Here is a 27,601-nt window from a genome sequence, read left to right on the forward strand (position 1 = left end):
TGAAGTATTTCAGTCCTTACAGTATCTGGCTTGTTTAACTAAAGCTGTCCAATAAATGTAGTAGAGTAGAAATTACAATATTTCCTTCTGTGTGTAGTGGAGTGGAAGTATAAAGTAGCATAAAATGGAAGTATTCCATAGAATTCCTGAATGAAAACCAAGAGGGTGACTATTATAAAAGCCAAATTATAAAGCCAAATTATAAAAGCCAAAATCAAAAAGGTAAAAGACTAACTACCTGACTAACTGGTTTAGTTAGTCTTTTATATAACATAATGAAATGACAAGCTAATATTGGAAATGAAAGGGTGCTAACATTAGTTATCTAAAAACTGAAGGTACGGAAGCAAAGTGTATTAGTCAAGCTCGATAGTTAGCTACTGCTACAGTGTCTGCGTGACACACTGGGGCAGAGACTTTAGTGGCTCCCACTGAGCCGCTAATGGGAGTGAGGCAGGCAGACGAGTTCTGCTAACGTCAAGGTTAAGAAATGGTATTATCCACTTTTTATTACAAGATTCTTCCAGGCATGAATAGAAAATATATTGTAATATTTACAATTATGAGTGAGAAGGCTATTTAAAGGTTTCAATCCCCCAAACTGTTGTTTTTACCTCTTTTTTTTTTTTTTTGTCCAAGTCTTAACCAGGGGATCAGAGAATCCCCACCCCCTCTGTAATTTGAGCCCTGCTCTGACTGGCAGATTACCTCTGAATGTTTCTGAATGGAAATGAGAAGTATTTCATGTCAAAGGATTTATTCAGCACATTAATAACAAATTTAATGATGCACTAGTAGAGTTGTTAATTAAATGAAATTGTATTCAAGAGCAATTGAAGCCCAATTCAAGTTGTGGTAAGATGAGGCGAGTGCTCTGAATTAGAGTAATTAATAATGACAAAAGATGTTAATCGTTATCACTGCTAAAAGCATACCAGCAGCTGAAATGAATCATGGGAGCAATGGAGAAAATGTACCTCAACCTTCAGATGGACAATTTTTGGTCACTGATATACGAGAGTGCAAAACCTGTTTTCTGTATCTCACCTTTGCCACTTGTCTACAATAAGGCATTCACAAGGCATTCATTATGAAATACCTAAAACATTATGTAAAATTCATGCCACCAGAGAAGCAGACACTGAATATTTAATTCTTTATTTTGCCCAAAAGTGTCTTCAAGCTGATTCTGATTGCGTGTACCAAAGAAAATAAACCCAAAATTAGGAAGCAATGCTGAGAATCAGCTTTTTCTTCAGTTTAAAGATTTTAACACCAAAGCTGTTCTTGTGTGGTTTGAACTGAACACCCTCTATTCTCTTGAATTCATGCACCAACTTTAGCCAAAACAGCTGGGGGGGGGGGGGGGGGTAGCTCACCCACTGACTCATTCTAGTTCTCCTCCCACTCTGTTTCACAGATGGATGCTCTGAGGGACGCAGTGCCATCAACGACACTCACTTGTCCACCCCCACCTCCAAATCCCACCCCTCCCAACTACACCACTGCACATGTTCACGCACATTCACACTCACACACACACACACACAAACACACACACACACTTTGTTCTTTGTCCTCACCCATCGTCCAGTCTACCAGCACCACAAATCGCCTTCAACGACTGATGAGAGTCCAACCAAACATGTTGACATGTATCATAGTAGAGCGGACAGGACTCCTTTTGTCTGTGTGACAGATACTCTAATAGACTGAACTTCTACAGACTCGACGCCGTGGCCAGCAGGATCGTTCCACCTTCAAACTGCAGACAGTATATCCTTACAACAGGAGGACTTTACCCGGCTGCTTGTCTCCTCATTTAGAGACTCTCAGCCCACACTGCCCCCTTTACCTTATCCACCCTCCCCTATCAAAGCAAGTGCTCTCTGTAATGTCTCTTACTATGGAATGCACTATAGTGTCCGATAGTCAAACTCACTGTTGGGAAATACGCGAGGGGGAGATTTTCATCCCTCTTTGAAATGCTCCTGTTTTGGTCCAGACTGATGCCACGCCACAGGTACCAAATCTCTGCTCCAGTAAGTGTTGTTTTTTTCTCACAAAACTTGTCACTAAGGTATAGACTAATTTCACAAATGTTTGACCATAGAGCCACAAAGCTGGCAAAAATAGAAATTCTGCACTATCTTCTTGGCCTTTGCTTGTCCACAACCTGAAAAAAAATGTACTTGCCAACCTGACACCAAGTATTCTGGGTGAATCTAAAGGGTGGCAGCTAAAAACAAAAAAAAAGCATAACAAGCATGAATACAATATGACTGATGGGCAATTTAAAGAGCTGGAAAACTGTCCGCGGACAAAAAAAAATCAGCATTTGTGTTGAGAATGATTCTTATTGAATCAGCAAACTGGAGGATAAAATATTAACCTTCACCAGCAAGCAGTGGTGTGTGGGTGGAATCATGCAATCTCTGCCATTTTTCCTGTTGCATCGGTTTGTTTGCTTGTAAACTTTACTGAATTTAGATATATATACTGTTACACAAGAACGAGACAGAGTTGTCAAGATAATCACTCATACTATTTACATTTTCACGCCCTCGGGAACACGGTCTGTGTGCTTAAACAGTGAGCCTTGCGAGTAACAGTAATACGGGCTCCTGCTGTTTGAGAACATTTCAAGGCTTACTGCACCTCCAAAAAAACTGGGATGGCATGGCAAAGTAGAAACTCTGCCAAACTGCAATGGGTACTTGCTACCGCAGGCTAGCACTTAATCTTTTCTATAATACATTACCAGTGATGTTCCTGTCATGGGTTAGTTTGAGACTGACTGCACTGAATTTAGAGGGGGCAGAGGGAAGCCAGCTCTTTCATAAATAATTCTTTTGGGACCTGGTGAAAAACTGCTGAAGTAAAACTACAGGAATATTTCAACAATAAAAACACATTTTGAACATAATTTGGAAAATATTTAAGCATCGCCTCCTGTGTGTCCACTGATCCTGCCAAGTTACTTAATTTTTTGCCAATTCTTTTTTTTAAGCCAAATCTATAGGCAGTGTTGTCCTTGATTCAGTGTTGTGCTCTATTGGGGCAGTTTAAGTAAAAGCAACACAAACTGTCACTGATCCAGTTTGATCTGATCCACTTACACTCTGGCTTCAGCCTGTGAGCTGGGACACAGCATTTAGTTTACACTCCTATGGAGGGGGCACATTTTACCAGTGCGATACAAGGTATTATCATATGCCAAAGGCCTCTGGTGTGTTGAAACAAAACATGTCACCCAGTTTTCAGTGGAGATGGGACTTCAAACTAAAGATGTGACCACATAATTTATAGTTGCCAAAATAAAAAGCACTTATTTTAAAAGACAGAGGAGAACACAAGTAGATGTCAAAAGCAGTATTACCCTGTTATCTGTCTTTATGGTTTACTCAGTCCGTAAAGGCCTGCCATATGTGACACTGCGAGTAAAGTTCAGGATTAAAAACATAATACAGGAGATGAAGGATTCTCGGTCACGTGTTACATTAGATGTCTACATTGCTTTGCAACCTCCTATCTCACTGTTCTACCTGCAGCCTTTGTTTTATTTCGCTCTGTCATGATGAGACACTGTGTGATCCATTCTTTGCCCAAATGAGGCACAACATTTACTCATACACTTACTCACCTGTAATAAGCATACGTGCTGGTGTCGGATGCAAACACACAATGCACACAGTAAATTTAACTTTGTGTATGTGTGTGTGTGTGTGTGTGTGTGTGTGAGGCAGGTGCAAGCAGAGAGCCCAGCTGAGATTACAGAGTGTTGACTCAGAATAAGCAGTGTGCAACTCTATCTGTTGCCTGTTAGTCAGGCATTTAGGCTTAGCCTGCCGCTTGCCAAGGCCCAGCTTTGGTATCACTTTGAGAATTTCCTCGCCGTTGCTTCATTTCTCTCCAAGCAAACGCAGTGAAAATATTCTTTTTAAGCTGCCTGCTACTGTCCTCTTTACCTTTTGCTGAATTGCATTTGGCCATCAGTAGAAATGCTCCAGTCTGGAATTCACAGATTTATACATGCACTACATTTCTTAAATTACAGTTTATATCAGAAGAATAAAAATAGAGCAAATGAAGCCCTATTTCGAAATTGAGATTTCTCTATCAAACTGTGAGTTTTCTCATCTGAAATCTTGCCAGTGTAAACATAAAAAGCAGGGTTGATGGAATCCAGAAACTGGACACTGTTTCTAGTGTCTGTGCTCTTTAACAAACACATAACAATCCAAAACCAGGGCCACAGCCAGGATTTTAGAGGACATGAGCCTTTAAATTCAGCTGTGTCCTGTACAAAGTTATTATAGGACATGTAAACTGGTAAATTTTTGTCGTGTTGGTGGCATAGATTAATGATGGCCATGTGGGTAGTAGATTGCCATAAAATATACTAAGCAGACAAACATTAATCAGAGCATGCATCCTTTCCAATTTGGCCTCTGCATTAGTTTTCTTCTAGCGCCACCCTCAGGACAAAATATCAGCTTTATAAAAAACAAGATCCAAAACTGTCGGAATTCAGTTAAAGGAATAGTTCAACATTTTGGGACATTCGCATATTTGCCGTCTTGCAGAGAGTTAGATGAACAGAGTTATACCACTTGTATGTCAAATGTGAAGCCACAGGCAGCTGCTGGTTAGCTTAGATTTTCATAAAGACTGGGAACAGGGGAAACTAGCCTGGCTCTGCCCAACGCTCTAAAGCTCACTAAATATGTTGTCTGTGTCTGTTCTTTATGGTAAGCTAAGCTAACTGGCTGCTGTGTATTTCACCAAAATGTGAAAATATTCCTTTAAATTTGCCCCCCAGAGGACAAATGCTAAGTGGTTTGGTGACCTTTTCCTGACCTTTCCTCTGGTGCCATCATCAGGTCAAATTTACAATTTCTTTCTGACGACTGCTTTATCTCCCAGAATTCTCTAACTGGGTCGTTCTCTATACCAGAGCTCTCATACTGTTTGAAAAAGGTTGAGGGGGCTTGATTTCTAACGAGGAACTACCCAAAATCCATGGTTACATCTGCTTCTACTTCTGCTTGACGCCTTCACACACACACACACACACACACACACACACACACACACACACACACAAACACACACACACACACATACAGACAAAACAACACGCATGTTACGTCTGCTCCTAACCTGCACCATGTTGTGTTGGCGTTACAAACAGTGTACTGTCCGTGTTGGAGACAGATGCTGAAGATATCAAACCCTAACTCTCACATGGAAATCCCGGACCACTGAATCAGTCTTTGTGATGACAAACAGACTCGTGACAAATCTCCAGCATTCCTTTTTTTGATGATAGACTACAGGCCTTGGTCAACAGCCTGAATTATGCAATGACAACTAACTCCAAACCTAATAGAGACGAGTGGTCCACAGACAAAATAAAACATGACATGACTTCATGTTACTTTTCAGAAACAACAGAGAAGTTGCCTTAACTCTTGCTTGTATAATCTCTACAGTTAAGACAATGATACTCGCTTGTAAAGAAGACTCTCTCTTCTTTGTACAAAATGAAATATACCAGAAACAACAACTTTGTTATCTTGCTAGTGTCAATGTATAGATGATCAGCTTTTTCTGTAACTTGTATGGACTGTCACACTTTTGCTAAGAAACCCTCCCCCCAACTTTCTTGTTCCTAAACATCCAATCTGTTCAACGTTTTAACTCGTGGTGGGCTGTCAATCTTTTTGTGTACATTTTATAATATTATTTATTGTTGACAAGTTTTGCATTTGCAAATAATAAAAAAAAAGTGAAGGTGGTTTGACCTGAGCATTCGATTCCAATGTAAATGCCTGGTGAACAGTGAAATGCTTTTTTAATTATTAAAATGGAGAAAACAGTAATATGAGGAGATGATCTTCTGTCTTTTTATTATGACGTTGTAACATGTACATAACAGGTGGTCAAACTTGCTTTGGAAAATAATCATTTTTTGTGTTGTAACAGTATTTGTTTTACCCAGTGAATTGCTCATGAAGACAAATAAATAAGAGGAACACACAACTCTGTTTCAGACGGGTCATATCTGTTCAAATACATTTCTGTGTACATGTTCCTGGAGGACAACTACACATATACAGGTGAGACAACACAGTGTGATGACAGACAACATTAAACTAAAAATGTATCTCTTTTAGAACTGGTTATTGGGAGATTTTGACTTGATTCATCGTTTCGCCACATAATTTACAACCTGTCAGAGAGCCAGTGGAAACCTGTGAAAATATGATTAATAGGTTGCATGTGAATATCAGAGGTGTCATATTATTCAGTTCACATTTTCTGCAATAAAATCTTTAATATAAACACAAAGGAAATGATTCAGTGCATTTGTGCTTTTTAATTGTAATATACTGCAGTTTGCAGTGCTCCGTATTTGTTGATTGAACATGAACTTCAAGATGTGAACAATCTAGTCCACATGACAACATTTAATTAGTATGATATTATGATATATACCGTATATGATATTGCCCTTCAAGCCCATTTTAAGAAACCATGGCAACAAATGGTCAACCAAGTATAATATGCAAACAAAAAACAAGAATGATAGACCTTCCGTGCTTACAGTTACAGTTATGCTAAAATATCGTTAATAATGAACTCTCAAGCAATTAAGTGTTTCAATACATTTTATGATAATGAAAGTTAATCTTTGGTTGTAAGAGTGAGTGAATATAAAATTTACAAACTGATTAACATGGACGGATAAAATTTAACAAAATAATATTATTTCTTATATAATGTAAATAACTCAACAGAAGTCATGATGTGGTGTCAGTGGAGTATTATCTGTTTTAGAAATATACCCACTCTAAGTGACTCTTCATACTCTTTTTCCAATAGTTTATATCAATTTTTAAAATCTCATTTACATATTACATTTACCCGTTTGTTAATGTATTCAGTCTGAAGTGCTTCTGACCCGCTGCAGATGAGGAGTGTGAATGTAATGGTCTGTGGTGCCATCTTATGGCTTCTCAAAGTATTGGCCCTCTCCTCAGTAGGAACGTGATGGGAAAAGATTTCCTCATAGTGGAGATAAAAATAAGAAGTGGAACCAATTTATTGATCACACAATAAAATGCTTACAATACAACAGTCAAACTATGATGGTCTCATGATCTTATTTTTATTTTTAGGATAATATACTTACTAAAGATATATTGTTATTAGCATTAGTAATAGTTATTGTTGTCATTATTTCAATCATTTTCAGTAGTCCTGATAAAAAGTCCTACATTTGAATCAATTCAGAATAAGACACAATAATAATAAATCAATACACTATTTTCACAGCAGATATTTTGAAATTTCACAGGTATAGATAATAAAATCAATAATGGCTGGATTCCGTTTAGCTGCTTCAGTTTCAGGGTCCTGCTATTGTTCACGCTGGCTTACTGTCATGGATTACTGGGACACTAGAATAGAACAAAGCCACTCTTAATGTTATTAGTAGAACTGGTGCTTTTCTTACTGTGATAAGTCAAAATGTCTGCAGTGAAAAAAAGAAAACAACAACAAAAAACTATAAAAACCTACATATTAATGTACAGAAATTAACAAAGTTACAAGAAAAAAAAGGAAAAAAAACCACAAGAAAAAAAACAAACGTTATGAGGAAATGATGTGAGATTTAATGTGATTTTGAGCACAACCAGTAGGAGATCAGTTTGTTTCTTTCTGTTGCTTCAGAAATCAAAGGCTCTGTGAACTATGAGTACACATGGGCAACTGTTACTGTTGTAGATCAACCTCCTCTGTAGCAACAACAGCCAAAAGATCCACAGAGACGGAACCAGTGAGGGATAATGGGTGGTTATGTTCTCATGATCAATGACATACACATCTTCATGTAGTGTATTTGAATGCAGACCTTTTTTTTCAACCTTTGTTGTACCTATAAACAATATTTAATACAATTTAAAACAATATTTCCTGTGTTATACACTGAGACTAACTATGCAGAGATGACTTATGGATCTTGCAACCACATCTACAATTTTGCTGGATCCTGAAAATGCTCCTACAGCTGTAATCAGACAAATGTTTGAGAAAACACATATTTTAATATTAGCTGACTCATTTAAAACTTCATCAACAACTTAATGTGTTCTGTGAACCGGTGAAATGATATCCATATCCACGTATATGAGCTGTTAAGTTTGGTCATTTGCAGCAGCAGGTGGTTGCACTTGTCTTGGTGGTACCACTGACCAATTAAAGGTCACACAAGATCATGGGTCAGCGCATTACAATATCTTGTTAGTTCAGATCAGATTGGCGTTAATAAATGGCATTATATATTGGTTTACACAACGAGTCAAGATGCAGTGACCCTGGCCAAGTGGCCGCATGGGTTCAAAATAGTAGCTGTCTAATCCCTCGCTTTATCTATCTACTACAAGTGAAGCAGTGTGATTGCTGAAAACATTGTGATGTGATTTTACAGGTGAAAAGATGGGATGTGAGCAGGCTCTTCAGTCTGTGTCACCAGCAGCTCATTCCTACGTTGTTTCACACGACATTTCCCAGATATCACCTTTCAAACAAACAGTACATCAGCTGCTATACTGGGTATGTTTGTCTGTTCCCTCCCTGCTGCGCCAGCTCCATATGCAAACTAAGTAACTATGCCAAATAAAGAAACTGGAAAATGCATCACTTCCTGTCGGTGACTCAAGATTTTACCTTGGAAGGAGCAACCACGCAACAGCTGAGTAACAGATGTAAATGGCTACAAGCTGAATGACTGTTGTATTGCATCATTAAAAGGGAGAGTAGCAGAAAAGGTATATCTGTAAAAAATACAACAGTTCATGATAATGAAGTTACATTTCTGTAAGTGGCTGGAGGGTGAAGGGAAGCATCTGTGGTCTAACTGCTCCCTCTGTTGTGTGAAACAGAATACGCTTTATCTGTTGACTATACAAAAACACACACTGACATATATTAGACACACCCCCACCGTTTGCCCCATTCTTTTTGTAGCTGAGATCATTTAGTTAATCTAAATTTTCATCTAATTAATCCTAGTGAAATTTAAACTACTCATTATTTTGTCAGAGACCCCTAAGAGTGCATATTATCCTTAATATTATTATTGCTAGTTTGATTTCACCGCGGTTTAGAAATGACCAGGAATAGATTATATGGTGACTATAAAGGTTGATCACTGTGCAGAATATTGCAGAAATAAATTAATGGATTTGCATGAAATTTGGACGAATTAGCACTTTGGCCAGGAAAATAATAACCATACTGTATTTTGGTGATGGTTTGGGATTCCTTCCACTAGATTTAATTTTTAGCCATAACTATGAAACTTACAAAGCTGGAACATTTCTACAAATCCCAAGGGTAGAAGTTAACTTTATTTTTAACATGTAATTTCAGGAATGTTGTAGGAGTCAAAGCCAATCAGAGAAAAGGTTTCTTGACCTCCATCCAGTCATATTTTTGTATCATTTATCTTTAGTGATTTTGAGCATTATACAGCACTTTTCCAGAGAGGTTTCGTCATATTATTCAAGTATTCCTTGAAACAATTTCCCTCCCTTCTTCCCAATCTCTCACCCATGAACTGATTCTCATCAGTGTTTATGAAAACAATGATGGTTTACACAATGATGATGATAAATTATAACTAATGAAATTACTTACACATATACCTTAGTGCTTATGGGCATACGTTGCTACATACCTGTATATCAAAAGAGAAGAAGAAAAAAAAGGGGTACAGTCTCACCAAATTTAAAAGTCCCATATTTTCCTCTTCTCCTGTGTTTTATTTGAAGCGTTGATCCATAAGAAGATATATTTGTGGTTTTAAGAACCGAAAACCATCTCAATGTAGTTTTACAACTCCTCCCTCAGGCTTCTCTCTGGAGCTCTAGTAACAACAGGTTGGTGAGTGTGAGTGTTTACCTGAAATCTGCTTTATTTTTATTAGATCACGCTGAAAACAGTCAGTCAATAAGATACTATGTTGTGACATCACATAGTTACAGAAGTCCTGACAGCTGGTTTTAAGGGTCAGTTTCTGAATAAAGGCTGTGTGCATTTCTATGTGGACTGAGCGCTTTGATACTTTCACAGCATTAACATAGAACCTAGACCTGCTTTATAATCAAAAAAATCAATATGGGACCTTCAAGAAGTTAGGTTATCAGGTATTGATTTCAAAAATGTAAGAAATGAATCCCATATTTTATGAAAAATATAACTTTTTTGTTTGATTATGTATTTAAGAATGTGTATTTAATGGTAATTGTTGCTTTTATATTAGCTTAGACAGGTAGCCTACAGAAAGAGAGGTAGAGAGGTGCGGGACAGGACAGGTGGCTTATGGGTAACTGAGTCCTCGGTGTGTTGATGTCAGGGGGAGGAGATAGTTCAGGCTCTGTGTGTGTGTGTGTGTGTGTGTGTGTGTGTGTGTGTGTGTGTGTGTGTGTGTGTGTGTGTGTGTGTAGATGTGTAGATGTGAGTGAACGGTGAAGAATTCAGCGGCCGCAGGACTTTTCTCTACAAATCAAACTTGTATATTTTCGGGGACCGAGGGTCGTGACGAGGACTAAACGAGGAGGACAAAAACGAAAATGCGAGAAGAAATCCAGGAAGAGAGAGTCTGCTTATTAAAAATTCAGCGCGGGAGAACAGACATTATCGCCCTTTCAGACTTGTGGCAGCACCGAGGATAAACTACGATACTAACGGGCTTCAAACACCTTTGAATGGGGTGAAACGAAGCGGGGTTTTCTCGAAAAAAAAAAAGCGACTGCAGAGCGTTTCCAAGCGGCCAAAACCCAAAGGGAAGGGGAGGAGAGGGGGGCAAAGAAAACGCCCTGCTGCCTGTTGCTGGTATCTCCAAATTCAAACTTTTATCGCCGAGTTGGAAAAATGCATCTTTCATTTAACGGGAGGTGATAATCCGAGCGTAGCGTTGTGTTTATTAGCTCGGGGCCAAATAGCTGGCTAACTGCAGGCCCGCTCACTTGGTGAAGTTTTGGGAAGCCTCTCTGCTCTGGGAATATTTTCTCCTCATTGTGCACACTATTCCTGTTGGAGGCGAGTTGGGTGGGCTGCGAGCCCAAGGCTGCTCCGCTAGGCCCACGGCCATTAGCCAGGAACAAAGAGGTTTCACATGTAAAACTCAAACGCTTTGGGGAAAAACCTGTTCATATTTTTACTTTAGCCTTTAACGACCGCCGCCGCAGTCATGTCGCTGGGCGCCGAGAGGAGGATGGAAACCCGGCAGAAGAAGCTGGAGGACATGATCAGAGACCCCAGATCTTCCGTAAACTTGGAAAGTTTGCTGGTAAGTCAAGTGAGATGCACCTCATAGATTATTAATGATGCCAAGTTGTCAATTCGCTGAAACGCTAGACACGTATGCACACACTGTGGTAACGTTATACTATTGGTACTTATATCCTTTTCTTATTATTATTTCCTAATTGTAACCTGCTGCGAGCTGTTAGCTTTGTTTTCCCCCTCAGGCAGACTGTGATGTTGCATGGTCCTCTATCTATTATTATTTTGTCCCATTTCCACCAGTTACAAAACTGCAGTGTTTCCATTATGTCCTGTAATCGGATGCCTCGCTATAATAACCTTTTTTTTCTGGAAAGAGCAGCCAAACTCAGAGCCTCATGGTGGATGCCCTGTAGACAGGCCTGGTTAATAGTTCAGACTGAGTACAGACGGTGCAGTGTGGGGTTCTGCGAAGCGTGTCCACGGATTAGGATTAACCAGTGGAGACTGCCCCCACTCGTTGTGTTTATGGAGACTAATATTTCCGGATAAAACTCCCGCCTGGGTAACAGTTAGGCCCACCAGACCTGGATAGTCCCACACCACAGCCCATCAGATCCTCACACCTATTCTGGTCTTCCTGCACTGAGAGATGATTAGGAGGGAGAAATAACTGATCTTTAAATGTATATTTTCTGGGCAGGTCTCTGGTCTCTTCGGAAACATGTTTTCTATAACTTTTACAGTTTTATTCCCAGAAACAAAACAGCAGAGCATAATGTCATTGGCAGGATCATTTGATAAAATGAAAAATGTCTGGCCCAGATTTCCTTATATAATATGTATGTTTATATTTCTCAAAGGTCTCGGCCTGTCAGTCAACTATTGTATGGGAATGTGACTACATGCCCGCAGTGACAGCTCAGTGCGTTGTCTTCATACTCCAACTCCAAACTTTACCTTACACCCCAAGGTGTTACAGAAATCCTGTCTGTTCCTCATTTAACATGTGAATCATACTGATTCCAGTGAAAAGCTTTTCTATCGAGCTGTAATCCCCTAAAGGTAGTTGTGAGACAGCTCCTGTCCCTCTGTTTACACTTTTCTTATTCAGCCATTTATGTGTCATGATGCAAAAATGTAAAGATTTTTTTAAATATAGGACTGTGATATCCTGGTTGAATCTTTGATTCACCAGTTCAGTGAATGACAGGAAAATGAAATGGTCTGATTATCAGGCTATGGATGGACCAGTAGTGTTAGTGAATGTAAACAGTATTAGTGTTGCCATTTGAAATTTCCTGTACTGATGCAATCTAATGCCAACTTGTATCAGAGGTAAAGGGAAACTATTGCCCTCATTTGCAAACAGCATAAGTTAGAGCTTTGTTTTGGTGAGTAAAGTCACATTATTTTGCTTGATACTTAGATTGTAATACTCTGACCTGTGTCTGGTAGAGAAGTACATAGGACGTACCCCTTGACAGACGTTTTTGGCAATTTTTGTGATGACAAAGCTGCACAAGACCGTGGAAAGTGTTTCCTTCGTACCAGTGTATATCAGTGACGTTGGGCTGAAATGAGAAAGGTCTGGTGTTGGTTCTGGCCTTTCCTCCACAGGAACTAACAAATCTGAGCTTCAGAGTAAGAGCTGGAATCACTGATGTTTGAGCTTTTCTTTCCTGATGCCACTATGTGTGCAACATCTGAGCACAAGATATTTTCTGACCCTCTCCCTGTCTGTTATTCCGAACCAGCACTGTGTCACAGGACCTACTTTAGCTGTGAAGTTACATCTGTTCCCAGTGACAGTGTTTGAATTTCTGGGCCCCCTAACTGGATCTGACAGAGGGCAAACACACTGTCGCGTCTATCTTAAAAAGCATCACCTCACCCCTTTTAATGGGCCCCATCTAGCTTGGGGCCCCCTGTCCATCCCCTCCAAGCTGCTTGAGGCTCTCCTGGCCTATTCCCTCTTACCTTAAAACATTTAACAGAATACTTGCTCGAACACCAGTGGTGTTTACTTCCTGCACACGAGCCAGAGAGATAGAGGTGTTGAGTGTTTGAGACAAAAGTTGAGTGGGAAGCATGCGTAGGAGAGAACAGGCTGCAGTTTTCCATTTTTAGCAGCCTCGATGCTGTCGCTGGGATCAAGAAGTTTTGCTGCTCAGGGTGGGATTTAAACGCACTCACGTACACACAGACACACTAAGGGCTCAGAAATGTCCTTTTTTGCAGGTGGAATAAAAACATGCATACTTTAAGTGCCTCAATAATTGCTCACAGGCTCATATTCGGTAAACAGTGAATCACAGATCCCCTGCTATTGTGGCATAGCAACAGCAAAAAGTGATTTAAATAAATATATAAAATTGGAAGAAGCTGCTTTGTTGACCATTGTGTTGCCTCCTAAATAATAAAAAAAAAAAACAACAAGAGTGATTAATTTCAGGAGCAGTGTGCTGACTACCCTGAGCATAAGACAAGCTGACAGGGAGGAATCTGCAGCATCTATCAAGTGAACTCATTGACCATCCTCTTAAGAAAACTGACTGTTTATAAGCTGGGATATATAGCAGTATAGCACTCTGATATTGAAAAGCAGAGGTTTCTGTGTAAACTATCCTGGAATCTGTAATGAACCCCTTATTCACCCCAAATAGAACAGAATGGTCATCAAATATCTCACAAATGGTATTTAAATGCCACCATATACTGCGGTTGTAAAAGCTGTAAATCACTATATTGCCTCTATCAGCATTCGATTAAACGTAACCTGAAGTCTCAGCAACCTTCCCCTTGTGCAAACTGTGGTGATCATTATTTGGCAGCACATTACTGCTGACTGAAGTACTGGACTTGATAGCTGTGATTGTCGAGGGCAAGCAAAAGAAAGGGCATTTTTCGAGATAATGAAAAGAAAAAGAAAATATGGACACTTGATTGCAAGTCGCATAAGTTGCCTTTCTGCCGTCCTAAAGGAAATGACCTCACTGAGTAAATAGTTGGCAGCTATATAAGGGGCTCAAAGTCCCTGCGAATGGCTGCACTTTCCCCTTTCACTCTTGAGCCTTATCTCTTTTTCTCTGGCTCTGCTTCTCTCTCGGCCTGCAGCTCAGCCCCTCCTCTCAGGCTTGTTAAACACACTGCAGGTATTTTAACTGGAGCTCCAGTCCAAAGCCTTTTGATTCAGCTGTGGCCCGGATACGACCAGATAACTTCATGCACGGCACTTCAGTGTGAAGCATATGAGATATGGATGGCTGAGAGTTGGTCTGATGCCTTCCAGGTCATCTGTTGGGAGCAGTCCCTGTCTTGTCTCGTTTATATTCATTCAGTCTGATCCTCTCCTTGTTCAGCATTAGGTGACAAAGACGTTTAGTCACATAATACGCTTGTTTTGTTTTGCTTAGTGTTGCTTTTTCATTTAATTCCCTCCAATCCCCTGTCCTCTGTTTGTTTATCTCATCGAACCCCATTCACATATTCTCTGTTTGTTTCTTTCAGCCTGCTTTGTCCATTCACCTCCCACCTCGTGTTTATCACTCTCCTCCTCTCCCAGCACCCGAGGTCCCTCTCTTTCTCCATCTTCTCTGTTCCTTTCCATTCCTCTTATCTTACCCCCCCCCCCCCCCCCCCCGGTACTTCTTCATTAATGTGTATCTCTTTAGGGATGTGGGGATAACCCCTCTGTGTCTTGTTCTCAGTCTTTACTCTTATAGTCAACCTGAGTGTCCGCTTCGTCTCTGGAGTGCAGTTGAGCTGCTCTCAGGCAAGCAGCAGCAGTCCGGGCTGCTTCAGTGTGCTAGCTGGATAGAAACACTGCCTTATAAGGCACTAGGGACGGTGGCCCCGGCCAATTTTTTTTCTGCAAAACAAGCCAGTCTCTCTGCTCCACACCTCCTCTGGTGAGACAGTCGGGCCTCTCCGTGGTTTTTGCTCCACTCCAGTGAAGAAGACCCGGCGTCTTTCAGGTGTGGACGCGCTCAGTACTCTCTAAAATGACTTTCCTTGACTTGCCTTATGTATCGTCTGTTGTCAGACTCTTTAGTTGTCAGAACTAGGAAACTTAATTAGGATTTTCCCTGTTTACATGGACTCCACCGGAGTCTTTTCTAAATACCTAATAATAATATATAAAATATTCAAGTAGTAGTTCTACATTATTCACTGTCTTGAAGAGATTTAGATGAAAAATTGATACCTCTATCATGTCTGTATGGAAAATGTAGCTACTGCCAGCACCTGGTTATTTTAGCTTAGCACAAACACTGCAAACAGCTAACCTGACTCCATCTAAAAGCGCCTCTAAAGATCTCAAATTAACCCGTTACATCTCATTTATTTAATCCAGTTAAACACCAAAGTGTAAAAATCACATTTTATGAGGGATTATGTGCTGGGCTATGACTCTGCCTACTACATACTCAATGAGTATGTCCTGCATACTACCTACTTAGTGTATAGCCAGTACCCAGAATGCATTTCGCACTAGACCTGCCAGGATAACTATTTTTGTTTGACGCTATATTGTCCAAAAGATAATTGCGATAAATGATATTATTGTCAAATCCATTTTATGCCACTGATATAATGAGAGCAATGAATTTATAATTCTTATGAATATTCAGACACTGGAATTTGAATGTGAAAAAATATTAAAATAGCCTATCCTACATAAATAATAATAAAGCAAAGTCGACATACCAGCTCGTTCGTGTTAATGGGCTCTCAGTGTTTCTCACAGGCTGAGTATTTACTCGTGGAGGAGGTCAGAGCGCCGTCTGAACGATGTCACACAGAGACTCATGCAGCTTAGGGGGGCAGAGTGTAGACCTGGTTATTTTCTGTTGATACAATTTACAAATGTTCCCTAAATGCCACAGGCTATCAGTAGTACAAGCCAGGTGGCTGAGCACAGAGAAGCCTGTAGTCCGCACAATTACTCCAGAGCATGCAACTCCAAAAATTAAGTAGTTTTGAAATAGTGAAATAAGGCGTTAGGTTGAAACTGGCGGACTAAACTATCCCCAGATTCATTGCACGCCTACAACAAATCACTTTTCAAAAAGTTAATAACGAGGACTCTGCAAATGAAAAAGCGGCGGAGGATAAATAAGAAATCCTCCATGAACAGAGTTTCATTTCGGTTCGGCCTGAGCGGTAAATGCGGTTTTCGGAGGGAGGCCACGCTTTCTTAGACCATGTTCACTGAGAGATGCAGCCATGGATGTGTTATAAAGTCTTGTGATACATCCATGGATGTGGCCCCTATTGTCTTGGCCGGGAACAGTTACTTCCTGAAGTCTCAGCTAGTTGCCTGGCAGCCTCACTGTCATGACAAGACTACTTGCTCATAGTCCCCTGTGAAACCATAATGTGTTATTTTTACACTTAGGTTTTTGGCGAACAGATCTTGTTTTTTGTCTGAAAAGGTGAGATTGTTGTTCATCTGCTGTCTGTTGTTTTACTTAAAACTAAATTCTTACTGGCTGGTACATTAAACATATTTAAGAAGTAATGGGAGCAAAAATTAAAGCCTTCATGAAAAACTGAGCAAAAATCTGATTCCAACACACACATACACACACACACACACACACACACACACACACGTACACATCTCCCCACACACACATAAATAAATATACACATGCTTCACAGCACCTTCATTAGACACTATATAATATCTTGGGCAAATAGAACAAGGCACGAGCAGGTCCAAGATGTCTGGAAAAACAGAGATATTGCTTAAACTCAAATTATTATTTCTAACAAAATGCTGCAAGTGAGTTGCCCATCTGGTCTTACAAGGTAAAACCTTAAATAAAATGGAGCGAATCTCATACATACATAATGTGATATTTGGACTATAAGCAGAGCAGGAATTGGATGTCCTGGTGTGTTTACAGTGTTATATGGTTCTCATGTGAAAGGATATGTATACACACTGAGATCTGTCTTAATCTGCTGGATCTTCTTGTCTAGACATAAGGACTGTGTTTGGGAAAATGTGGCCGTGCACACAACAGTGCATTCAAGAATAGAGCAGTGTGTTTTAAGTGAAATCATTTTAAACATTCAACCTAAACTCCAATGGACGGTTTGACTTTTGAAGAACTTTCACTTCCCACACTGATCAAAGCGACGGGGACATGAACCTAGTTCTGCTAAGTGCGCTGCGGTCGACGGTGGCTGAATGCAGAAATCCTGTTGCTGAATTCTGTTGTTGTCTTGTGCAAAGTCTTCACCCTGCTGTGTGAGTGTTAAAGAGTTTGATACCTGTGTCTTGGCGTATTTTTAGTTTTAAATGAGGGTGTGAGTGAACAGAGCAGAGAACAGGAGTCTCCCACACATAACACATAACCCATCCATCTGGCCTTAGTGTTATCATTCCATCACAACCTGCTGGTGAAACACAACCTCCTACACGCACGCACACAAACACACACACACACACACATATACACACACACACACACACACACTCTCTCTCTCTTTCTCACACGCACACACGCATGCATATGCACAGGCTTGGGTGCTCATGGACACACATTTGTATTCATTTTCAACAGCAAACACATTATTCATTTGATCTTGGCAACACACAAGCTGCATTGTGTGCAACCAGCAGCAACGACGGGGCAATACAACACATTACCAAACAGTTATGGATTGTGTGTGAGTTCATATAGCTTTCATATCCTTCAACAAACCCAAACAAGAACATTTGTATGTGTGTGGCAGAGTTTAGATGAGCTGTGTTTTGGAGTTGAAGCTGGCAGTTATAATTCAAATAGTTTGTGCCAGTACTAAAATATTTATATACAGATTTAACCATGTTCATACCAAAGGATTGAAACTGAAACTCTCAATTGAAACCCAGACTAGTGACATCATCCTTGTGTTGTTGTTTTTTTTTTTTTTTGCAAGTAGGCCCACTATTACTAATCAACTGCAGATTCTTTATTTCCTTAAATCAAGAATTATTGAACAGAAACATATAATAATACATAATAAATAATAATAAAAACATAAAGTTAATAAGGACACAAAGAATTTTGCAAGTTGTACACCCAGTGGTAATATCTAAAGTAATTAGTCAATTATTCCAGTATTTTGAGCAGAAATCCACTTGTTCCAGCTTCTCAAATGTGGATATTTTTTTGTGTTTTTCTCTTACTCCTCTGTGATGGTAAACTGAATCTCTCCTCTGTTAGTTGGACAAAACAAGACATTTTCAAGCCGTCACCATGCGCTCTGAAAACTGAAATGCTGTAAAAGATTTTCTTTCTATACATTTAATCAGCTTTGCAACCCTTCAGATTTGTTTTTCGTGGTGGACGACTGAAACTAGCCCCTCATCTTTTACACATGATGTATAGTGTTGGATTGTGTGTGTGTCCATTTGATAAAATATGGACAGAAGCTGTTGGAGAACATCAAATTGTGTGGTAGGAAGGCAGCTACTAGTTAGAATGTTGTGCCTTTATTCCGCCTTGCCATTCAGTGTAAACGGTATGAACACAGATCATTGTTGTTACACCTTTACGCTGCCAGCGCAGGTGCTCACAGAGCCAGATTGATGTCTGTGTAAGAGAGAGAGGCGGCATCGCAGGACAGACGCAGACGCACTCTGGTGTTATGTCACGCCCCTGGTTCTGCAACAGTGGCATGCTATCTGAAATCACACACGGCGACATTATGTTGGGTTGGTTAGGTTCAGTGTAAGCGGTGTAAGTAAAGGCAGCATAATGAGGGGTCTTCTTAACGGCCATGGTTATCTCTCGCCTCGACTACTGCGGTGCCCTTATGGCGGGCCTCTCTTAAAGCACAGTGAAACCCTTACACGTGTTGCAGGATGCAGCGGCGCATCTGGTTTTGGATCAGGCTAAAAGGGCACGTCACTCCAGTGCTCATCGACTTCCACTGGCTACACATGGCCACTCGAAATCAAATTCAAGTCACTAATGCTGCCTTCACAGTGACTTCTGGGTCTGCACCCATCCACTTGAACTCAATCATACAGGCTTATGCTCCTTCTCGGCCGCTGCGTTCTTCCAAGGAATGTCGTCTGGCATTGCCTTCTGGCATCTGGCCATCTGGCACTGCCATTGCAATCACAGTCCAGACTGTTCTGGTCTGTGGTTCCCCGATGGTGAAACAAGCTACCAAATGCTATCAGAGCAGGGGTGTTCCTCTGTACCCCCAAGAATCTTTTGAAGACTCATCTCTTCAGAGAGCACCTCCTCTTCTAACACTTCTAACACCGTAACATGTCTAACTCTTTACCTGATCTTCTTGCACTTTGCCTTATTGAATAGGTATAATATTTAGTTCTTACTCCAGGGTCTCCTACTGCCCTCAAGCTTTTGTGCTGTTCCTCACTTGTAAGTTGCTTTGGATAAGAGTCTGTGAAATGAGTAAATGTAGATGCAATATGGCAGAATCTCTCAAAGGGGCTACTGTTGACCACTGCCTTTTACTATGTCTTCTTTTTTCTAAGTGGAACCATATGATCATTTAGAAAACTGAATTTAAGGTTAACATAAAGCAGGACCTGATGTGCATGCAGTCCTCCCTTTTGTTTTGTGTTTTTCCTGGCACATTCCTCACTGTACTTTATAATAAAGCATGGGTGCCAAAAATGCGTAGGGCACAGGAGCATGGGACAGAAATCTGTCAAATTCAAGAGTAAGACATGCTCTTGTTATTCCCTGCGGAGACATTAGCTGTGCTATTTGTGAGCCTCTGCAGGATTCCTGCTGTTGTGTCTTTCTTGGAGGGTTTATGGGCCCTGCCTGGCACAGTCCCCTCGCTCTGCCCGGCCCACCATTTATCCCCACAACTATTTTTAAAATGGCTGGAATTCAATCAAAACATTAACTTTCTGCTCAATCCTTTTAAAGCCCAGAGCAGTGCTGCTTGTTTTCTGTTCCACATGCCTAGTGATGAGATTGGTACGGGCATAGGACAGACTGCAAATGGAGGAGGGAAAGTTTGTAATGTGAGAGGCTTTGAATACTTGGGTGATTCTTTAGTGTGTTTAGCTCCTTTCAGGTTAACATCATCACATTCCTGAGTGGTGCATCCACGTGGCCTTTTATATGTTGATAAAGAGTGGAAGCAAACGCAGGGAGAACGACAGCTCCATAATGTCAACAGCAGGTTGGGTAAATAAAATGGAAAAGAATAGAATGTGCTCAAACAGAGTGCTTATAAAACTCCTGCTTCTCTGTAGCTTTAACTGGTTTCAACTCCTTATATTTTGCAGGAGTTGCTAAGCAACCATCCATAACCCATTGGCTTTAGTACAGTATAGCAGAGATAAAATGCAGGAGTGCTATCTAATAGATACATAACAACTCATACTGATAAGCATAACTGAACAGATAACTCCTATCAGCTCAGGAAGACATTACTGTAAGCCTGTTACTGTATCTGTGCAGGAAAGTGCCCTGTATATCAAACTGCGCTATAGAAACTGACATCACGGTTTGTAATTATTTAGATTGATTGTTATTAAAAAAAACCTTCCCTTTGTTGTAAGAGAAACCAACATGACTGTGGACAAGGAAGGGAGGATCAGTGGTTGTCTGGAGCCGGTCCAGGAATGTCGGATGCATTAAAGTTTAAATTGTCGATCCAGCTTTACACTTCCCCAGACACTTGTCAGTTATTTAATATTTATAAATAGCTGCTTCGACTGAGTAGCTGAGAAATGTCCTCCAGAGTCTTGCTGCAGTAACGCTAATGGAAGCAAATTGGAAGAGATGTGTGCAGCCATTCCTCTTGTGTAACTATAATGCACAGAACAGCTGATTATGTACGACCTGCAGGAACCTGACGTCGTTAAAATGTCTGCAAATGTAGTTGGATAAAATACTTTAATAGATACCAAAGCAAAGGAGAATGCCATTGTTTCCACCAGCAAAATGTCCTCTGCACTTTTAGGACTACTGTCAGCACAGGGTAAAGGTTTTAGTATTTACACCCCATAGATTTTTCTGTCTCGATCCATCTAAGCCAAACAGTTTTAAAGCAGAGTGCCACAAACATCCACCGGCATGTTTCCCCTTCTTCTCTGCAGAGACGTAGACAGCCACCAGCGCAACATGTATTTATTTATTTTTTTATTCTTCCTCCACACTTCATTCATCTTCTTTAATGGCGAGATGTTGAAATGTGAAAGAAGGAGATAATATGTCATGATGACGTCCAGTTTGTAGATAGGGATTGTTTGCTACATGCCTGTACCAAATCCAAGTGTTGCAACACAGTGTTTGCTTTGTATTTCTCGTGGCAACTGTCAACAAACTGTCCTTGTTGTTTTTTTTCATGTCCAAAGTTGGAAATATGTGAAACTGAATACCCTCAGTTGTGGGTTTGTATAGTCTGAACATTTTGGTACAACTTCCTCTATCTGCCACTCTGCATTATTGTTGGAATTGTGGCACCTACAACCTTAGAGTGTGAGAACATGCTCATGATTACTTTATTAATTGTTCTGTGTGATGTACAGTGACTTTTTCCTCATAAAACACTTAACACTTCTGAACTGTTTGGTGACACTTGATCTCTGTTTGCTATGAAAGTGCGTCGCTCATGTTTTCCATCTATTGCATTGGACAGAAAAGTGGATTCACCTAATTTTAGCCTGCACCCTTGGGCTGCTGAGGTTTAGAGCACAAGTTGCTAAGAAACCATTTATTTAAATGATGACAACAATAAATAAATTACTCAAGAAATCCACCAGCTTTCATTTCTCATAAAAGCATAGACCTACATGAAAATTATCTTTTCAGTTGAGATTGAACAAGTTGGAAACTAAGTGTATGATTTATTTTAGGCCTTTAGCGTCATGATATCTGAGCTATAGAATTGCTGCTTCATGCACAGTGGCTGGTTATCCTCCTCCTTAGACCTACAGTGTAGCAGATTAACTGCTGGAATCACACACTGTGACCAAATGGAAATGACATCAGCTGCTGTTAAAAAGATATTAGCAAAGAAGTGGGAACGTCCAAAGATGCTATAAAAAGAGTATGTAGATACAGGCACACAGTTATAGGTACTACATATTAACCATTCAAATGAAATATCTAGGAACATGTAAAACAGACTCCCTCTTACTTCATGGTTGAGTAAAACTGCATGATAACAGGACATAGTGATGTTCTTGTAAACAACTAATTTTTCAGATTAAAGCAAACATGTGTTACCATGATAATAAAACGTTACAGATGGAAACAATGTGTATATCATGTATATCATCTGTTGTCTATCCTGTTTTCTCTTCTGTAGCTTGACACCACCACAATGTTACAGTAATGTAGCTACCACAGCAGCACCACCTTTTAAACTCACCCAGTCATCACAGAGCTGCAGAGTGCATATGCATGAATCAGTTAGTGCTGAGAAATGACTGGGCATTGATTTCAGCTTTGGCTGTGTACTTACTGTTACTTACTGTTTGAAGATGTTGTGTCAAATAAATCTTGTGTCTAAGTGCACACAACCTGCATGTAACGAATGCATTGCATACATAGTAATACCTGTAGCTGCAGTCTCTGTGCAGCTTTTTTGGCTACAGACAAATGTTGAGCAGTAGCAGTGGCAGAGAGTGCTGCCTCAGAGGAAATGACTTGCACACAGGGACTGGCTTCATGACACACTGAAATTATCTGCCAGCCCTGGGGTGGGGTAGATCATTTCCTGTATTGCTGTGCGCGAAGGGAGATCCTCGTGCGTGTTTGTGTATGTGCACACGCACTCGGCAAACCCTCTCCACCCCCTGGCGTGTGTGTTTTTTTTCCCTTAAATAGTAGTTTTGTGTGAGGTCAGTCCTTTAATGGGGAAGTGAAGTTGAGATGATGAAACAGAGTGTGCAGCTCGCTGCAGACTGGTTGCAGCCGAGCGGAGAATGATGGAGAGAGCAGGAGGAGAGGCAAATAAGACGGAGGGAGAGCAGCAGAAAAGGGCAAAAGAGACAAAGAAGTAGAAAGGAAGTGATTGAAACATGAAGCAGATTGTGCCACGCACTGTAACGACAGGAGAACGGGAAGAGAGACAAGTGGAAGAAAAGTCTGAAACAAACCCACTTTACAGAACTGGGTTCTTGTGTCCTCTGTTGTAACATTTGGCTTGGTCTGATGTTCAGAAAGTTCCTCATTGACTGTTCAGGAATGCACAGCTGACAGATGTTGATAGATGACTTCCTCACTGTCACACACTGTAACAATTAGGGGGTTACATCTGTCTGTCTGCCTATTTAATGGCTTCCCTACAGTGCCCCAGGTCAAACTATGTCTATTATAACATGGCTGCATGCTACAAATAATCAGCTCGTGTTCAGTTAACCCAACATGCTGCTGCAGACCTGCTCGCAGTCTCTTTTCCTGTTTGGGCTGCTGCCACACACGCTCAGTCTGTGGAGTGTAACACCACATATAACAACATTTAGATAATTAGGATGGACTTTAAGAAAAAAATTAAAGCTTCATATGATTCCTTTAACCTCCAGTCAGTTGGTAAAAAAGACTTTTATTTTTTTCCTTTTACCATTAATCAGTTGAAACTTTTTTAAGATTCTTTTTTTCTTGGCACATATTTAATTATTTGTTTCCCAATGCAGCATTTCTGTCTCCCCACCAGTTTCATCATGTATTTCCATGTATGTCCAGTCAGTGGTGTGTGTGTGTTTGTGTGTGTGTGTGTGTGTGTGTGTGTGTGTGTGTGGGTGTGGGTGTGTGTGTTTAACTGAAAACACTGGTGGTTAAACACACACACTGACCACCTGCCTTTTTGTAGCTAGCTACTTAGCTGAACCTATCTTTCATCATGAAACTGCACCAGCCAGTGCAACATAATGTTAACCATCCATTTACTGTGCTGTATCTTGCTGCAGCATGACTGTACAAACTCATGTAACAATGCATTTTATCTGGCAAGCTAACGCTAAAGTTAGCAAGCTACAGCTACATGAAAGCTGACAGACACCATAACATAATAACATCTTTCAAGTGCATATCTCATCAACGTACAAGATTCAAATTTAGATGAAGGCAGAGGAAAATAGAGATAGATAGATCGATAGATACTTTAGCACTGTATCGATATGTATTTTCCTATTTCTCAAAATCGAACCCCTTTATTACGGGCTGCATTTACACACACACAGTTATGCATGACAGTCACTAAAATTACAAATGCGTAACTCCTCAGAGATATGAATTATTTTAGAATTGCATGTTTTGTGTCACAGCATCAACTTTCTTGTAATTTCCTCTAAATTGGTCGTAACCCATAAGAAGCAATTTCTTGTATATGTAGAAGGTGCCACATGCCATGAGTGTGGTAAATGCAGCTCATAATTTGAATCAACATAATGTGTGGAGGTGACTGTCTCTTTTACACCCACTGCTTCATAATGGTCACAGAAACAGTGTGTTCGTCTTTTTGTCAGCAGATGAATATCATCGACAGAATCCAGAAGGCAGCTGCTGATGGGAAAATTAGTCATCGGGCCTCCTCCCTCCCTCTGTCTCTCCCTCTGTCTCCCTTTCTCTCTCGAGGAACAAAGCTGTCAGTCCAAACCTTTTTCTTTGCGTGTAGTTGTTTGTGTAATCAGTCAAATAGAACGCTGAATGAAATGCCGCAGCGAAGGTGTTTGTTTTAATTTGAGAGTTGCAGCGTGCAATGATGTTGAACGGTTTTTGTTCTGTGCAGTGGTGAGAAAATATACAGAAAATAAACTTCTCAGAAATGCAGTCAGTGGTATTCAGCCCTCATGCTGCTCTCCGCTTCCTTTATTGGGCAGGGTTTAAGAAGTGTTTGCCAGTTGGTTTTGCTCAATGTTTTGTAAATTGTAGTCTGGACCATTTCATTTGTTTTCACAGCATTGCTGCCACAGTGTAGTTGTCAGTCAGAGATGACACATTTCCTCTGCAGCTGGGCAGCATCAGATTTTCACAGTATGTAAATTCAGTTATGTCCAGTATCAGGCTAAATTAAGTGAATAACAATTTATGTAAAAAAAAAAAAAAGAAGAAGAAATTCACACGTAAACCTCAGCTTTTCACATATTCTTCTAGTGTGCAAATGAATGCAGATGAAAGGAGAACACACTTGGTTGGTGTGTTTTAGTTGCGACAGTGACCTGCAGTATGATGTAGCCTTTTAAAGTAAAGAATCTTTTATAACTTGTCTGTTTTGTAACAGCCCAGTTACTAACACTGCTGTGTACTTGAATGAAGCAATAAGAGCCACTGATGTGTCAGTGTCTTCGTTAAAATGCTGTGTGACTGAATCACCCTGCACTAGTTTTATGCTTGTTGTGCAGCGCTACATAGTTTTATGCTGCATCTAATGTCTGTCCAGAGGAGGACGATATAGAGACGACACACTCCTGGATCCTGGTCCACATTGTTAATCCTCCTGATAGTGATGTGGTCGTTTGTAACTACTTCAGAACACATTTCTTCCTTTACAATGTTTATTTGATTGTTGATGTTTGAATATTTAACATTGCAGTATCGTCGTGGAAATGGTCGTTATCATTCGTGGTTGTAATGAGAAACAGAAAGATGCTGCTGAGCTAGTTGGCTATAAATGGATGTTCCTGGGTTTTCTCATATTTTTGCTGGTCCAGACTGATGATGGATTTTTCATTCTCTCCATGTAGGACTCCATGAACGCCCTGGTCTTAGACTTGGACTACCCCGCACTACGCAAGAACAAAAACATCGAAACCTTCTTAAACAGATGTGAGTAGTTCCCGTGTGGTATTGAGAATGAGAAAGAGGGAGATAGAGGACAGTTAAATTCTTTCTCATTTATTATTCAGGTCAATTGACAACTTAATTAATAGATGTTTATTGTCTTTATACTGTTATATTCAGATGAGAAAGTCATAGGACAAATTCGAGACCTCCAGATGAAGTCTGAAGACTTTGACAGAGTTAAAGTCATCGGTCGAGGGGCGTTTGGTGAAGTCCAACTGGTGAGTATATATCATCTGTGAAGTAGACATCATTATTTTGGTTTTCACTCTCAGCTGTCACCACAAGGTAAAGGTACTGTGGTGTGATATTTTCTCTGCCTTTGCCCATTGTGTAGAATGTAATAATAGTGATAATGGAGTCAATGGAGTCATCTGTTATGATGGAATTACCTGACATCTACTGACAGCCACTGACTTTTTGAACCCCAAATTCTCCATCATTGCTCTTCTGTCTCTGTATAAACGTGTGCCACCACCATGCAGGTCAGACACAAAGCCTCTCAGAAGGTTTACGCCATGAAGCTGCTGAGCAAGTTCGAGATGATCAAGCGCTCAGACTCTGCGTTTTTCTGGGAGGAGAGGGACATCATGGCCTTCGCTAACAGTCCCTGGGTTGTGCAGGTATGACATTTTAGACACTGTTCAGCTCTGGTTTTGAACATTTTTTCATATTTGGATTAAATAATGATTTCAATGACTTTGAGATGTATAAAATATTGGTTTTGTGCAGACTGTTACATTTTGAATGTATATTCGCACTAATAGTCATTGCCTAGTTAACCTGTGCCAAAAATGATCTGTCTCTTGTAATGAGAGCTTGTGCGTGCCTTGTTCAGTTGTGCTGTGCCTTCCAAGATGAGCACTTCCTCTACATGGTGATGGAGTACATGCCAGGAGGTGACTTGGTCAACCTCACCAGCACCTACGACGTGCCAGAGAAATGGGCCAAGTTCTATACAGCAGAGGTCGTGATGGCCCTGGACGCCATTCACTCCATGGGCTTCATCCACCGTGACGTCAAGCCGGACAACATGCTGCTGGACAGACTTGGACACCTCAAGCTGGCCGACTTTGGCACGTGCATGAAGATGGACGCTGTGAGTTAAAGCCCGTCACAGAAGCCTCAGTGCAGCAACACGTTATGCTTCTGTAAATTAGTTAATTCCTACTGCCACCAGTTTTTAACATCAAAGTCAAAGCAGTTGGCTACCAGTTTTTTTTTTTTTTGTATTATTTTTATCGACACACTTCAATATCAACCTATAAATCACACAAAAACCCAACTAGACATACACACACATGCACTCACACATACACACCAGGGAAGAGAAATATAAGTAAGATTTAAGTAAATAAGAGACATACACAAAAACAATGGTTCATATTGTCCATATAGAGAAACAAAAAAACAAAAACAATACACAGATATGATCAGGTTGAGTCCAGATATTTCAAAAAGGGACCCCACGATTCTTCCCATTTATGTTGACCTTTTGAATGAATAAATTGCAATTTCTC

The 27,601-nt window shown here is 40.4% G+C and overlaps 2 protein-coding genes across 4 annotated transcripts in view; both read left to right on the top strand.

The window, feature by feature from the left end:
* sobpa (sine oculis binding protein homolog (Drosophila) a) overlaps window positions 1-6,045 on the top strand; it is a 41,254-nt gene extending 35,209 nt beyond the window's left edge. For all 3 annotated transcript variants that reach the window (XM_023431561.2, XM_023431563.2, XM_023431562.2), the window contains one exon: window positions 1,421-6,045. The gene's annotated coding sequence lies outside the window, so the exon portion shown is untranslated. The remainder of the gene's footprint in view (window positions 1-1,420) is intronic.
* Window positions 6,046-10,471: 4,426 nt separating this feature from the next.
* LOC111673732 (rho-associated protein kinase 2-like) overlaps window positions 10,472-27,601 on the top strand; it is a 28,191-nt gene continuing 11,061 nt past the window's right edge. Inside the window, exons 1-5 of the mRNA XM_023431585.2 lie at window positions 10,472-11,362; window positions 25,985-26,066; window positions 26,202-26,302; window positions 26,567-26,704; window positions 26,920-27,180. Coding sequence (XP_023287353.1) covers window positions 11,264-11,362; window positions 25,985-26,066; window positions 26,202-26,302; window positions 26,567-26,704; window positions 26,920-27,180 — 681 coding nt within the window. The 5' untranslated portion in view covers window positions 10,472-11,263. The remainder of the gene's footprint in view (window positions 11,363-25,984; window positions 26,067-26,201; window positions 26,303-26,566; window positions 26,705-26,919; window positions 27,181-27,601) is intronic.

This window comes from Seriola lalandi, unplaced genomic scaffold (assembly GCF_002814215.2).
Source record: "Seriola lalandi dorsalis isolate HSWRI2012SDOR001 ecotype SW California unplaced genomic scaffold, Sedor1 jcf7180002054925, whole genome shotgun sequence".
NCBI classification, from domain to species: Eukaryota; Metazoa; Chordata; class Actinopteri; order Carangiformes; family Carangidae; genus Seriola; species Seriola lalandi.